At 33.7% G+C, this 16,597-nt stretch overlaps 1 protein-coding gene across 1 annotated transcript; it reads right to left on the bottom strand.

Annotated features, from left to right (window-relative positions):
• Positions 1–222: 222 nt before the first annotated feature.
• LOC134695300 (C-type lectin domain family 4 member E-like) lies at positions 223–11,898 on the bottom strand. The gene is made up of 5 exons (XM_063556524.1): positions 11,629–11,898; positions 8,447–8,563; positions 7,751–7,833; positions 1,770–1,863; positions 223–464 (listed from the first exon to the last, which is right to left on the bottom strand). Exons 1-5 carry the CDS (start codon positions 11,834–11,836, stop codon positions 223–225), a joined length of 744 nt encoding a protein of 247 aa, XP_063412594.1. The 5' UTR covers positions 11,837–11,898.
• Between the last annotated feature and the right edge of the window lie 4,699 nt (positions 11,899–16,597).

The raw sequence follows: 16,597 nt of genomic DNA, 5'->3' as shown, positions 1-16,597 counted from the left end.
GACGTGAAAAAAGACAGGGGCAAGTTTCTATAAAATCATTTAATAAAAGAGTTATGAACTGGCTGTTTAAGTATTAGCCCTGTTCGAGTTTCGAGTGACCTCGAATATATACCAGGGCCAATAAAGAAACAGTCGAGTAATTACACGATATAATATTTATATCGTTGCTGAGAAAGAAAAAAAAATAAACATCTTTCGCTGAATGCGTATGTTAATTTAATTTTATTTTTCACAAATATAACCGCCATAATAGCTTTTATGATCGCAATGAATATCATAAAACTGGTATCTGTCATTGGCATAGAAAAACATGCAGTCCTGTTCATCTTTAGCTGTTCCTGAAGGTTGTCCTTCCTGAAAGGCAAAGTATGTCATCGGTGTGGCTTTACCATGCTTTATCCACCGCCAATCACCATTTGGGAGATATCTGTTAATGTTTCGTCCTCCAACGTAATAGGAATTACCTAAAAGAAAATTGAAATCATCATTATAATCATAATCGTTTACGCTGTGCTGGTAAAGAAGTAAAAGTCTCAGTTTCTTAATTATTTCAAAATTTAAAATCTTGCTAGCTTTTAAGTAACATTTGTAGCAAATATCAATTTTCCAAACCATATAAGTATTTGGACCGTATTTGTACGGTCCAGACAGTATGCATTTTACTCATTTGGTCCGTCCGTTAGCTTACGGTCGGACCATATGAGTATATCAAAACAGTATTTGACTAACTGACGCATATATATATTTGGATAAAAGCGGTTAATCTTAGACAAGCATTCATCATAATAGTATACATTTTTTAGGGGCGAGCTGAAGGACGCCTCCGGGTGCGTGAGTTTCTCGCTACATTAAAGACCAATTGGTTGACTTCGGCTGTTTCCGAAAATGTACCCAAATTTCTTTCTCAATTTTATCATATTAAATCTTTTATTGAATTTACAAATTAGTATTAAGACAATTAAATGAAAAAAAAGTACACATACGATCCAGACCGCGTACGTGTACGGTCGAGTTACTCGTATGGTCTTGCACATAAAAAACATAAGTTTTCATGTCGTGGAAATTGGTTCTATGAAAATGGAAATTATGACAACACCATGGCAAAAATGACAAGTTTATATACAACGAGTTTTAAATAAAGTCGGTTAACTTTCTACGTCCTTGTAACGTTTATCATATCAACATTTCACGTTTAAATAGTGGGTGCAACTAAAGTATCTTAGTATAAAAAGAGGGACGAAAGATACCAAAGGGACAGTCAAACTCGTGAATCTAAAACAAACTGACAACGCCATGGCTAAAAATTAAAATGACAAACAGAAAAACTATATTACACATGAAACAACATAGAAAACTAAGGAATAAACAACACGAACCCCACCAAAAACTAGGGGTGATCTCAGGTGCTCCGGAAGGGTAAGCAGATCCTGCTCCACATGCGGCACCCGTCGTGTTGCTTATGTGATTACAAATCCGGTAAAAAGTACAAGATATAACTGTACTTTCCAAAGGAAATCTGTAGTTACTTTTTCCTGTTAACGTTAAAAGTAAAATCCAACCGGAAAGTCCCTGTGAATTTTCAAATGGTAAAATAAAGCAACTTAAACTATTTATACGTCAAGTGATTCATCAAACACTGAGAAACTTGGAATTATTTAAACTTATAAACAGACAAACGTCTACTTTTGATAAGATATTGAATGGTTTCGAAGACTGCAAAATTATTAAAAAAAAAACATGATCAAGCTTTAACGAATGTTTGTTAATACCTGTTTTCTTCTTCTGAAGGAATAAGATCATAACCATTGCCTCTTCTAAGGTTTCAAAGTTAGCTAAATACGCTCCTGGGTCTGTACAGCTAGCCTGGTTAGTAAGAATAAAGCACCATGAATAGTCAGATATTCTAAGGACTGTTGTCGATATAACATTTAACCTGCACGATTAAAAATTAAAAAAAAACAGTTATAAAATTTACTTATTTATAGTAGTACACATGAACATGATCCCAATAGATATTGGTACATACGGTCTGAAGCCATACACCATACCAACAATATACTGGTTTAGTTGTTTGTTATCCTCCGAATGATATAAGAATAAAGAACTTTGACTCGTCATGTATTCTAAGGACCGCAGATTCATTCTTAATCACCAAGGATGACTGGGGAATAGAAATATGGTCACTTGGTCTTCTTCCGACCGGCAGTAAAAAATCTTGCCGAAGATGGGCGTCCGTTTGGGATGTATCAAGTTCGCAGTCATGTCTGGTCAGCTTGGGGACGTTAAATCCGATGTAAAGAGAGTGTCACGCTCTTTGCACGTAAAGAACCCTTGCAACAACTTTTTGAGGGGCCCGTAGGTTGCAGGGCAAAATTTCTGTCCCTATCCAATATACCATAATTTCTAGTGGCAGTCCAAATTACTCCGACTAACATCCCAAATGGCCTCTATCATGACTAGACCAACCTATTGTATGTTTTGTTAATTTGTTCTCGTCCTGAATATGCATGAAATATTTTCCACTGGACGTTAAGCAACCAACAATCAATCAATCAATCAATCAAAATTATTTGGGTTTCGTGGTATGAGCTGAACTACGAATTCAAATGTTCAACGAATAGGATATTTTCAATAGCCTTTGTTTACAGAGATTGGCGAAATCAGGAAATCAAATATCCCAGAAATAAGTTTTCAGAAACCCATGAAAATTTATACCCACGGAAATTAATGAATCCACAGTATATACATCTGTAGCTGAAAATAATGAAAATGGACTCATCGATTGTTGTACACATGAACATGCTTTAAAATAGATATTGGTGTATTAAGTCTGAAGCAATAGACCGAACTTGGAATATTGCTACAGAAAACATCCTGGCTTCATTTTGTCGCATTGATTTGCCTCAATATTTTGTATAAAGTTCTATACAAGCACTAAGCATCCGTAAAATGCACCCATCTTCTTGTTCTTTTGGGGATTTAAAAAATAATAAGACCACTTGTTCGTTGTTACATGAATGTTATCAGTTTAAACTTAATGTGTACAAGTTGTAGTGTGTGAACGAAATAATCTACCAGAGGTGAAATTATGGTTTTCGTCCAAAACTGTTGCCCCAACACAAAATGCAAATAAGGCACATTTCCTTTGTTTAAATAAAGGATGATAAACAATATATTTATAAAGATGCAATCTACGCAGGTAGGTTAATGCAGTTTATAAAAAAATAGCAATGATTTTCGGTGTTTGCATCGCAATCTAAATCTGACGTCATTTTCCCAACTATTCGACACGTGATTGGCTAGAACGTTTCGTCGACGTCAGATTTTAGCTTGTCACCAACAGCTGATCGGGCACCTTGTTATGATAGAAGTCAGTGTCTTCAGTTCGACAACAACACGTTAATATACATGTGGGTTGGTTATATTTTGAGGTAAGTTAGTTTTAAATTATTTTAGCCTTCTGCCGAGGATATTGGATATCCATTTCATTCACGATTATGAATGTAGTCTGAAGAGAGCTGCATGTTTAATTAAAAATGTGGTTATTTACACGTTTCGCTGTCAACATGATGTGGTCAGTCTGTTGAAACTTCCTTTTGAAATATTTTTTCACGTTTACACTATCTTACTTTCTTATAAACAATCCAATCTTTATTGACTATTGACTATACAAATATAATTTCACGTCCACATTTTGAAAACTGACCAGGGATGCATTCATGCGGGTGAAATGTTTAAATTTTGGAAAACGTAATTAACCATGCAACGTGTTAAAGGAGTAGAATTTGTTAAAATTACCGATCAACATGCCGACTGAGGCCCACCACCTTTCACCTATGCCTTTAACCCCCCCCCCCCCCCCCCCCCCAAGTGCATTTTCTTTAAAGATCTGTAAGGTATATTTGTACATGAATCTTAAAACTGATCGCATTTACACATGATAAATCATTTCCTATTCCAATGTATAACATATTGTAGAAGTAAAACAAAAGTTTATTCAAAATATATGCATGCATTACTCTGTGCATCATACTTATGCCTCAGCCTACTTTTAATCAAACTGTGGAAGCATTCACATGAGATATTATATGTGAAAAATATTATTTATTATCATGGCCATAATTTATTAACAACTTTTCATTGATGGTTTTGAATCTCATGCTACATAAGTCATTATAGTATTATTTTAAATCATCCATTTTAGTGTACATTTGAATTTTTTGTCTTTAATCATTTGTTTTCTTATGTTTATTTTATATATAGACATAAGATTAAATTAAATATGTATTTTTAATATTGATTCACTATGATAATGTGTATCTGAAGTATTTGTGTGTTTGTGTTGATCTTTTCAAATTTTAACACACTTATTATTCAATTCAATTCAATTCAATATTTTATTGGAAAGAGCACAATAGAGGCGTGATCCAAATACAGACAATTATAATATTAAAACAACATATAAATGAAATAAAGATTCATGTAACAAGTCATGAGCCAATTCTATGTATACAAATACATTATAGACTGATATTGATACCATAGACTTATATTTCAGTATTATTATAAAACAATTTACATCAACAGATCAATCTTAATTTTGTGTATTTGATTTTACAACCTGGTGTGTATGCAATTGAGTATTAATTGAAACCTTTCAGTAATTATTGTAACTTCTTTTGCAGATTGATTTACAACTGGCACACATAAGTTGACAGTTAATGCATAAAGAGTGTAGTTTCTATAACATCAAATATGAGGTCTATACACAATCAAATGTAAGTATCAATTTTATTATAATGAATGAGTCCTCTGCAAGGGTCCTTCAGTTCTATATTTTATATAAAATTTTCTATATTAATCTTTATCTATTTTGCCCAGTATTCTCTATTCTTTGTATTTTAACACACCATCATTTTCTTTTATTATCAGTCTTTTCTCAATCTTTAATTTCTCAGGCTTTAAATATTGCACTTTTGCTTGGTGTATCTATTCTGTAAACACCATCCAGACCCTCAGTTTAGGTGACTATATTTCAGTTATCTGGTGTATTAAGTCACACCCACCCCATATTGATTATTAAAGATATATTGATTATTGATAACAAATTGGCAAAGCAATGTGATGGGTAAATATCAGTTATAGAAAGTTTTATTTATAAACTTTATTGTACTTTTACAGACAATTCATCAATTAAACTTTGTGTCAAGTTTACTTTTAATTCAAAAATAATTAAGGAATATACATATATGTGACAATTTTGACTGAAGTTTTCTATGTGTATCATAACTTTTAAATGCAATTAATGGTTTACATATTTTTTTCAGTACATGCATGAAGATAACTTGGAGGCAATGGTGTCATACAAGTTTAATAGTTTTAACTATGAAGCCTAACTGAAATTTGAAAAAAGTAATCAAAGAAAAAGAGTGACCACTTCTGTCTTATGAAGATCAACATATATACAAGGAAATTGCCAGACAATGTGTAACCATGTATGAGGATAGCTTTATATATAAACATGAAAAGAAAGTGAAATCAATGTTTTTAAGATAAAATCTTGATGACATATAACAAAAATATAACAGTGTTGAATATGAAAACCCCATGGCATGTCACATGTAACTTTGGAATGCAGCAGTTTTCAGTATGACACTAAAAGGAAGGATTTCATTACTGTTAAAAATGACTCTTGAACATTGAAGACAGAGAAATAAAGGTTTTACATCAGAGGAAATGACTGTGCAATTCTTTCTTGAAGGATCAACACACAAAAGGAAATGTGCATATCATTATGCATCATGTGCAGTAGTTGAGATAATTTTGGATATATACATAAAACTGTGAACTAAGTGATAATTATAATTCAAACATCATATGTGGTACCTGCATGTACTTACTGGTATATATATTGTAATTCACAACATGTTACATGAATATATAGGAATATTCTTTGCATGATACATGTGAAATAAAAAAAAAACACAAGTAAAGGAATAAGGATTTATCTAGTACATCATTATCATATGAAAACCAGCAGAATGATATATGTCTATATTTATTATGGATCATGGAAACCTACAAGGAAGTATATATTGTGTGCATTTGTTATATCAGAATTATCAGTTTTAATTCAATGTGACATATGCAATGCTTTTTGTTTTAATTTTGAGAAAACTTTTTGAAATGAATGAAAATTATAAGTTTCTTTGATTTTGAAACCTTTGAAATATCAATAGTCATACTTGTATGTAATAGGCAGATAATACTCATACTGAACTCAATGCTTTCACATGCATACAACTTTATTGAATAAACAAATATTTTTATCTCAAGGAAGTTTCTTTTTTTTATGTTTTTTTTAATTTACTGTTTTGTACTGGAAAAACTGCAATGAATGAATGATGCATGTTCAAAAAATGAACATAGCTCTAGAAATTATTGCTTATAGCTGATATAGTTTAAAAAAGACCCATTCACACATGTGATGTGACAGTAACTGATCCTTATAATTCAGTGAATTACTTAAAAATGTGTTTAATTAAAAAAAAAAACATTGAAAAAAACTTTAACAGGGCTGAGCAGATAAATATTTCTCGTAAAACAGGAGTTTGACAGAAGCCTTCAAGGGGCTTCATACTACCATGCAGTTGTGCTTGTTAAAGTGTTTTCCCTATCTGGAGAATCATTTTGTTTTAGAAATACTGTTTGCCGTTCGCCATCACGTTATTTCACTATGATAAACATTGCCAAGTTGGTAATCTAAAAGTCGTAAAGACCCTATGATATTAAAATTTAAGGAAGTAAGCAAGATAATTCTTTTGCAATCGGCACACGTATATGTATGTGTAGTTAGAAATGAACATTTGGTTACGAAAACCCTTACAAAGTATAACGTCAGAGTATCCCCCCTTTTTTCTCTTCGTATGCATGGTGATTCTTTAAAGATTCATGAACAACTTAAGTATGAAAATGTGAAAACAACAACATTATTTTATATCTTTAATGTGTTAATCTCTAGTCAGAAACTATCAAAATGTCGATTATTTCTTTCCCGACATTTTCACACCGAAAAGGGGAATAATCCATCTGTCATGATCTAAATCAATTCAGTGTTTAAATGTCGCCGAGTAAGGACTTGAATATTATTCATCTATAAAGATTGCATTGGCACACCCCGTTAACATTTATTGATCTCTTTAAAACTTGGCATATTTATTCTTGGAAAGCTCACGAATACGAAGATTGCTGTTTCTTGTTTTTCAAATGATTACAACATTTCTAAAATGGGCAAAATAGTTGACTTTTGGTGTGGCCACGGTTGGATTGTATGTCACTTCTGTTATTTTCTATTATAAAAGGGCACATTTAAAGAATGAAACAGCTGTTACGTGAAAGATAACATATTTATCAACCAAATACAACTTTATTTTTATTCATTTGTCTAGTTCTATGGGGTGCGCCAGGCTCTTGAAGTTGGACGTTCACACGCCATCTTTGAATGGTGCCCGTTACCATGGCAACCAGGTGGGGGGTTCTGAGACACCTTAAATTAAAACTTTGGATGATATTAGGGATGATATAAATAAGTTCTGAGTATGGAAGTTTCTCGACAAAAAATCTAAATAATTTCAAATTTCATTGATTTTTATATGAATAAATAGCCGATTTACTCTCAAACAGCATTAACCTACCTGCGTAGCTATTGTTATAAAAGAAGAAGAATATTTTATATGTAATTTATACGTACAAAGGCTGCATTACCCGAAACTTTGTTATCACTGATGAAATAACATCTGCTGCCTATCCTCTGGTATGGCTCTTGGCAGCTAGCTGTTTAAAATAATGCATTATCAAATGTAACATTCAAACTATTTAGATGTTAATAACGGATGAAAGTTTTATTCAAATGTAAACTATTAACGTAAATCAGAATATTTTTCATAGAGATCATAATTCGTAATAGTTACGTATACGTGCTAAGTTTTTCATCTTGTAGTTTTAGTCGTCTGAAGACGTCCCTGACATTATTAATCACGTGATTGATAGAAAAGTATCGTGATACATGCATAATGAATGTTAAGCTCTAAATTTTTTATCGGAAACTACCGGAATTATGATAACAATGGCGTATATGAATAAAAAAAATCATAAACATAGGAAACGATAGATTTGAGCAATGGCCGATTATGTCCAAAATGCGACGTTCTTTTTAATATTGCAAATGTTTTAACATTGTTATAACTGGTAATGACGCTGCAAATTATAGTTCACATCGATTATTTCTTTTGTGGTGTTTGAAAACTTAACAAATGAAGGAAATGTCTTTTTCGAGTTCGTGCTCTTTAGTATTCATTTGATTTTACTTGAATGTGAACTTCCTATATACATATATTTTTGGTGTTAAATAAATCTATTATTAAAATGAAGTGAGTATTTAACAAACCTGGAGCTATGGTTTCAACCGTTTGAGTCAGTTGATTTAGTGTATTTGTATAATTTACCACCAAGTCCTGAAGGGTTTTCTCCATTGCATCAATTTTTCGGTCACAATTCCCACTATCTGCAAATTGATAAATAAATTTATAATAGAACTTCGATAGATTACGAAAAAAAAAGTTTGCTATGTCTTAAATATCCTTTCAAATAGCAATAAAAGTCTGTAAATAAACTCATCATAGATACCAGGACTAAATTTTGTTTATACGCCAGACGCACGTTTCGTCTACAAAAGACTCATTAATGACGCTCGAATCCAAATAAGTTAAGAAGGCCAAATAAAGTACGAAGTTGAAGAGCATAGAGGACCAAAACTTCTGAAAGGTTTGCCAAATCCAGATAAGGTAACAGATGGCACCAAATAGCAATACATTCATAAAAAATAAAGTAACACGTTTTTGCAAGTAACAGTAAACAACTTCCGGTTATCAGTCTTTTTGTATTATTTTGCTCACATCTGAATACGTAAAATTTATCTATGACATGTTATCTATGTTTTGCACAACGAAATATTCCTCGTATCTTACTGCACAGAAATCTGCATTGAATTAATTGGCCTGTCAATGACCATAAGACAATTTTACGTTATTTACGATGGCTATTCGTTAAGTCATTGATGACTTAAAGGTTCACACAATGTACATTACAGCCATGGCAATGGACATATATCATTTCTGCATTAATATACAATTCAAAGCACTCAACCTTTTCACTTGAAAATCATTTTTTGTTGTTGTAATCTTTGATAAGATATTCTAAAGCGGGTGAACAGTTTCTAAATGTGTAGTGTTAAAATTTGACACCGTAACACGAGATATGACGGCATATACAAGTACAAGACTCAGTCCTATTATGTTTGCCCTGACGTCCACTTAATACTGTTTTGTTTTTCTGATGTTCAATTAAGGATGTTTGCTCGACATGTTTTGGAATTTTTGTCAGATTTTCGATTTTGCTCATGGACCCCTATTTTTCTTTTTGTAAATCGTTTACATGTAAAATTATAAGTCATTTGCAAAAGTCTTCTAAAATTTTATTTATTTTCTAATAGTTTTTGAGAATTTTAACTGGTCAGTAGTAAAGCTATGAAAATCAAGAGTGAACATTTCCAGCCAAAATTCAAATGGCTAATATCTCGAAAACAAGCACATTAACCCCTCTATTTTTGTTTTGCTTTTTTGATTCCTAAATCAATACCCTATCAATATATACTATTGTTATGGAAAGCTATTTATTTTGAAACTGAGCAGCGAACCTCCATAATTATGTTATGTTTGCCCTGACTTGCCCTTAATCCTGTTATGTTTGGCCTGACTTACCCTTAATCCTGTTCTGTTTGCCCTGACTCACCCTAAATCCTTTTATGTTTGCCCTGACTTACCCTTGATCCTGTTCTGTTTGCCCTGACTTACCCTTAATCCTGTTCTGTTTGCCCTGACTTACCCTCGATCTTGTTCTGTTTGTTCTGACTTACCCTTAATCCTGTTCTGTTTGCCCTGACTTACCCTTAATCCTGTTATGTTTGCCCTGACTTACCCTTAATCATGTTCTGTTTGCCCTGACTTACCCTCGATCTTGTTCTGTTTGTTCTGACTTACCCTTAATCCTGTTATGTTTGCCCTGACTTACCCTTAATCCTGTTCTGTTTGCCCTGACTTACCCTTGATCCTGTTCTGTTTGCCCTGACTTACCCTTAATCCTGTTATGTTTGCCCTGACTTACCCTTAATCCTGTTCTGTTTGCCCTGACTTACCCTCGATCTTGTTCTGTTTGTTCTGACTTACCCTTAATCCTGTTCTGTTTGCCCTGACTTACCCTTAATCCTGTTATGTTTGCCCTGACTTACCCTTAATCCTGTTCTGTTTGCCCTGACTTACCCTCGATCTTGTTCTGTTTGTTCTGACTTACCCTTAATCCTGTTATGTTTGCCCTGACTTACCCTTAATCCTGTTCTGTTTGCCCTGACTTACCCTTAATCCTGTTCTGTTTGCCCTGACTTACCCTTGATCCTGTTCTGTTTGCCCTGACTTATCCTTAATCCTGTTATGTTTGCCCTGACTTACCCTTAATCCTGTTCTGTTTGCCCTGACTTACCCTCGATCTTGTTCTGTTTGTTCTGACTTACCCTTAATCCTGTTATGTTTGCCCTGACTCACCCTAAATCCTTTTATGTTTACCCTTACTTACCCTTAATCCTGTTATGTTTGCCCTGACTCACCCTAAATCCTTTTATGTTTGCCCTGACTTACCCTTAATCCTGTTCTGTTTGCCCTGACTTACCCTTAATCCTGTTCTGTTTGCCCTGACTTACCCTTAATCCTGTTCTGTTTGCCCTGACTTACCTTCGATCTTGTTCTGTTTGTTCTGACTTACCCTTAATCCTGTTATGTTTGCCCTGACTTACCCTTAATCCTGTTATGTTTGCCCTGACTCACCCTAAATCCTTTTATGTTTGCCCTGACTTACCCTTAATCCTGTTATGTTTGCCCTGACTCACCCTAAATCCTTTTATGTTTGCCCTGACTTACCCTTAATCCTGTTATGTTTGCCCTGACTCACCCTAAATCCTTTTATGTTTGCCCTGACTTACCCTTAATCCTGTTCTGTTTGCCCTGACTTACCCTTAATCCTGTTCTGTTTGTCCTGACTTACCCTTAATCCTTTTATGTTTGCCCTGACTTACCCTTAATCCTGTTATGTTTGCCCTGACTCACCCTAAATCCTTTTATGTTTTCCCTGACTTACCCTTAATCCTGTTATGTTTGCCCTGACTTACCCTTAATCCTGTTATGTTTACCCTGACTTACCCTTAATCCTGTTCTGTTTGCCCTGACTTACCCTTAATCCTGTTATGTTTGTCCTGACTTACCCTTAATCCTTTTATGTTTGCCCTGACTTACCCTTAATCCTGTTATGTTTGCCCTGACTTACCCTAAATCCTTTTATGTTTGCCCTGACTTACCCTTAATCCTGTTATGTTTGCCCTGACTTACCCTTAATCCAATTCTGTTTGTCCTGACTAACCCTTAACCCTGTTCTGTTTGCTCTGACTTACCCTTAATCCTGTTCTGTTTGCACAGACTTAACCCTTTATCTTGTTCTGTTTGCCTACACCTATTTCTGACTTACCATTACTTCTATCTTGTACGCTGCGTTTCACCTCCTGTTGAATAACTCTTTTTAGTTGTTGATTCACGGTTGACAAATTAAAATCAACAAAAAGTGGCGCCTTAACATTATCCATTAATGGAATTTGTATATTTGTATTTTCGTCCGCTTTGCAAACACGAAAAACTGTCAACATGTACAAAACACAGACAATGAGCACCTTGGACATCTTTTAAATATTCCAATGACTTATAAAATAACGTTAAAGGTTCATAACAAAATATTATGCCTGTTTTAATTAAATAGATATGAAACAGTATTCTCCTTTCAAAGTGTTAGCATCCGGAAAATAGTAATTACAATTTTCATAATACAGTTAAGGCTGGACGAATGTTAAAGTATAACAAACCAAAGGTGAAGGAAGCAGCTTTAACATAGCAATGGATTTTTTTTTAATCTGTACACAATATGTAGAATCATAATGTTTCTTCCAATCCTTTTTTTCTTCGTATTAAAAAAACCCTAATGATTTCAATTTATAAATATTATATAAACTCTTTTTAGATAAATATATGTATATAGTATATCCATACTTCGCATTTAAATACTAATATTTCAGTTTAAAATTTTCAAATATACTTACATAAGCTACATTTTCTTCCGCGTGTGAAGTTTTGAAACTTTGTCCGGAGTTACTTGTGGTATTTTTGTTTAAAAATTGCGGCAATGGGTGGGGGATCGAGCAGCTTTGATAAAAAAAAATCAATTTTAGCTTTTAACATTGGTAGCAGACTGTTTAGCCTGTTGGGAACTGGCTATGTGGTATGGGCTTTGCTCATTGTTGAATGCCGTACGGTGACCTATAGTTGTTAATGTCTGTGTCATTTTGGTCTATTGTGGACAGGTGTCTTATTGGCAATCATACCACATCTTCTTTTTTATATTTGTCTTTTAATTCTGTCACAATTCATTCGATAGTTGTATGGTGACATTAACCTTGAAATGCAAAAAGTAACATTTCTAATTTGATATGCATATTTAAAAATCATTATCTTGGATTGGTCAATTAGAAGTTTTACCTTATAACACTTCTAGGAACCCTGTTTTCGAAATTACTTTGAATGTGATTAATTAATGGGCGATACACATGCATGCATAAATCCCGAGAATTCAAGCAAATTGAGATCGAAAAACCAAAACATAACATTTTTTTTCTATTCTGATGCATATATAACAATAAAAAAAGTCATGCATTTATGTAATACTTTGAAAGTGTATGACATTGAAATTTAAATAAAATTCCGAGAAAATGATCATTAATGATTAGATGATATTTACGAGTGAGTAGGAGCAACTAAATGTAAACCGTGTGTACAACCACGCGGTATAATGTGTAATCTGCAAAGCAATTACGAATGCTCAATTGGATTTCCAAACAAGCGTTTACTTAGTTCGACTTCTCCTTCGTAAATTATGTTTGTCTTAAGTAAGATGTAAGAAAAAACACAATTTCAATGATCAGATAATACGAATAACCAAATATTTTGTCAATACGTCTTGTCATACATGGCTATTTACGAAAATGTAAAGAAAATTGAAATTTTGAAACCCCTGTTGTGTGCTCGACCTACACTCCAGAAGCGGATTTAGGGGGGGGGGGGGGGGGGGGGGGGCAGGGGCCCCCCTTTTTGGGAAAAAAATTGGTTGCTTATATAGGGAATCACTGAAGCGTGACTGGAGCGGCCTCCTCTTAGGTCATTCAGTGGGCCCCCAATTATGAAAATTCCTGGATCCGCCACTGCACTCTGATTCGCACATTAAATGTTCTGGTCCCAAGAACCGTCCTGCATTTTGCACATATTGTCTGCTTCTGTCCTTGTTTGACCTAGATGATCGATCTTTCTCATCAACCACGCAAAAAAACAACCACATACACGCTTCGTCTAGACCAACCGAACCTATGACATTTTTATAATCGAGATGCACACACTTTCATGACACGATACGCATCTTTCGTCAGACCCGTTTTGTAGTTTAGTTTAATTTGCTCCATAATGAATGATATATAAATTGACCCATTAACAACAGGAAACCCTACTTCGTTATACTTTGTCCTTTTCAAATGTTCAATGATGGCTATTAACAAGATTACGATGTCTTACAATATTACAAACTGTATATTGAATACTCTCAGATGAAGTAGCTACATTTTGTAAGTGTAATGTTCGTTTCATATATTTAACCTTCAACAGTACTCTACGTAAGGTATTGAATAAATTATTTTCAAAATTATTAAATACTTTTAACTCCGGAGTTAATATACTGAATGACTTTAAAAACGCAACACTCATTTTGCAGGTTTTTTTTTACCAAATCATGTTTTATCTCTATACAACTACTATTCATGCTTACCATACTTCTTTCTCTTTCGAAAAAATCAACATCTGACTTACCCGTGGTCATTGAACATACCGAAATTTTTGTTAGATCGCACGAATTTCAGAAAGCGAAATTTCGAACCAATAAAATATTTTTTTTCATTTTTTTTTCTTTGGAGACACTGTTCTTTTAATCCTTGGCCACACTTCAATCAGTTGGAAATGTTGCATCTCCATATATTTACATTACTAAGGAATAAAACACTGAATTAACTCATTAGAATACTGCAAACAGGAAAACGAAAACGTGCTGTAACCAGACAAATTGACGTCAGAAACCCGTAATACTGGCCTTACGACAATGAAACAGGTAGACGGGATTAGTTGCTGACCATCAATGACCATATCAACTTGTAGTGACAATGCAACATCAATAAAATTTTGATTACGCAACGTCATTTGCGAGACAGGTCTACGGCCGCAACGTCAAATTGCTGAATGCCATTTGGAACAGATTTATGCTATAAATGTTTCTCATTAACCGAACTGCCAAGGAATTGACTGCAGACAAACATTTTAAGCCTTAAAGTCTCAACCGTATAATTGCCAAAACCTATTGTAATGGGTTGAACAACGGCAAAATTAGAAGGTGCAAAACAGAAATCAAAACGTGCCGAACATAATTGGTTGACATTTCTGACAATCATTTTGGCGTTTGTTTCAGGCAGTCGTTGCTTTTGACGGTGACACGTTCATTGGTAAGGGGAAAACAAGGGTTTCAGTGTATACCAGAATGTTTGAACATTGAACATGACGTTATCAATTCAACTTTCGAACTTCCGATTTTTTAAACATTAAAGTAATGTAAGAACTTTCTGTTCCTAACTTTGTTTACAAACAATTGCATATTTGAAAAAGGGAATTAAAAAGAATAATCTATTGTTGCGTTTCTGAAGTCTGTCAGAATATTTTTTCGACAGGAACGACATGTAAATGTAACTCTCTTTATTCAGCCTTGTATTCGGTCAACAACAAAAAGCCACGTACAGAAGTAAAATCAAGCTTTAATCGGTACATTTGTTTGGAGAAAATGAACTGTTGCATGCTTTCATAATATGACAAATTAATCGAAAAACAAGAAACTTTCCCCTCGAAGTGCATATATTTCGTGCTTGATTTTACTTGTTTTTGATACTTTACCGAGTTCCAAGATGTCTAACCAAAGAATAGGTAACCTGTTTGAATAAACCGGAGTCAAACGTCGGTATTACGGAAAAGTCAATTGGGGTTCATTATTTGTGCATTAGATTTTTTATTTTATATAGCATTCAATTATAATTATTTTTATCGGTTTTTTTTCTTAATATAAATAGCATACTTTTATCAATCTTTTATCTACTAATTTCTTCTTTTACCTGGTCGGGATCCCTTTTCTGTGATCCTTCTCCAATATTCTCTATTAAATACAATTTTTTTTTTTGACTTGATACTACAACATGATGTAAATAAATTTGCATGCTTAATATAAATGTGTTCCTTAATAAAAATGCGTTTTTTCGAGGAGGTTGTTTTTTATTGGTTTCGAAAGCTGGAGTGTTAAGAATGAAAACTGACAATCCTTCCTACTTGAGTTTGGATTTGAACGCATTCACCACGTGTAAGATTCGAAGTCACAATCTCAGTCCTGGCAGGCTGGTGAAACCATAGTCGATTATATTTGACCACTCAGCCACCGAAGCCCTATTGGTGCATACAAATTAGAAATTATGCCTTCCAATATTTTATCATAACAGGCATGAAATCAAAGCCTAAACATCAAGGAATGATTTATCATTGCAGTCCAATTGTTTTATATTATATGACTTTCTAATTTTTGAATATATTTAATAAACAAACCATCAGTTTGTATGGATGTCAGTACAAAAATGCGTGTTTTATATGGTATTAGTAAAACCATGGGCTATATGCTTTCGGTGTCCTATCAAACTACATATTGGGGCACCCGATCAGGTGATGCAGTGCTCGTGTATGATAGACTTTTATAGACTCTTGGTGAGTTAGGATTTTATAAGAAGAATGTGCTTTTTAATTTATTCCAGTGTCTGACAGTGACTTAGGATTTAAAATGAGCAGACGCTCATACTTTGGCTTGCGAATACGGAACCTTTATTCATACAAGTAGACTAGTCACCTCCGTATATTTATTCATGTAATCGTATGTTCAACTATAATGTATGTTTTCAAATAAACATCTTGTTTATATTTAGTTTTACGTACTTTTTCCGATATTCCAAAATTTGGGTAGACAACAGGAAAACGAAGCCAGTGGAACTGATGCACAACCTCTTTTTAGTATATAAGGCATTAACATACTCCGGTATAATTAAATGTAAAACTATTAATATAACAAACAAATACAACCAATCAGATTAAAGCTAAGGCACTATATACATAATGCATATATAATAGACATCAACCATCAACAACTATTGAACTACAAAATCATGGCTAAAAGCTTCATATGCATATGACGTAGTTCTAAAATAACTTTAATACGGATGTTGATATTTGTTTTGATTTTTAAGTACTGCAAGTTAGAGAGAGCCGCGATC

Source organism: Mytilus trossulus, chromosome 13, assembly GCF_036588685.1.
Source record: "Mytilus trossulus isolate FHL-02 chromosome 13, PNRI_Mtr1.1.1.hap1, whole genome shotgun sequence".
NCBI classification, from domain to species: domain Eukaryota; kingdom Metazoa; phylum Mollusca; class Bivalvia; order Mytilida; family Mytilidae; genus Mytilus; species Mytilus trossulus.
This window is presented reverse-complemented; position numbering and strand designations above follow the sequence as displayed.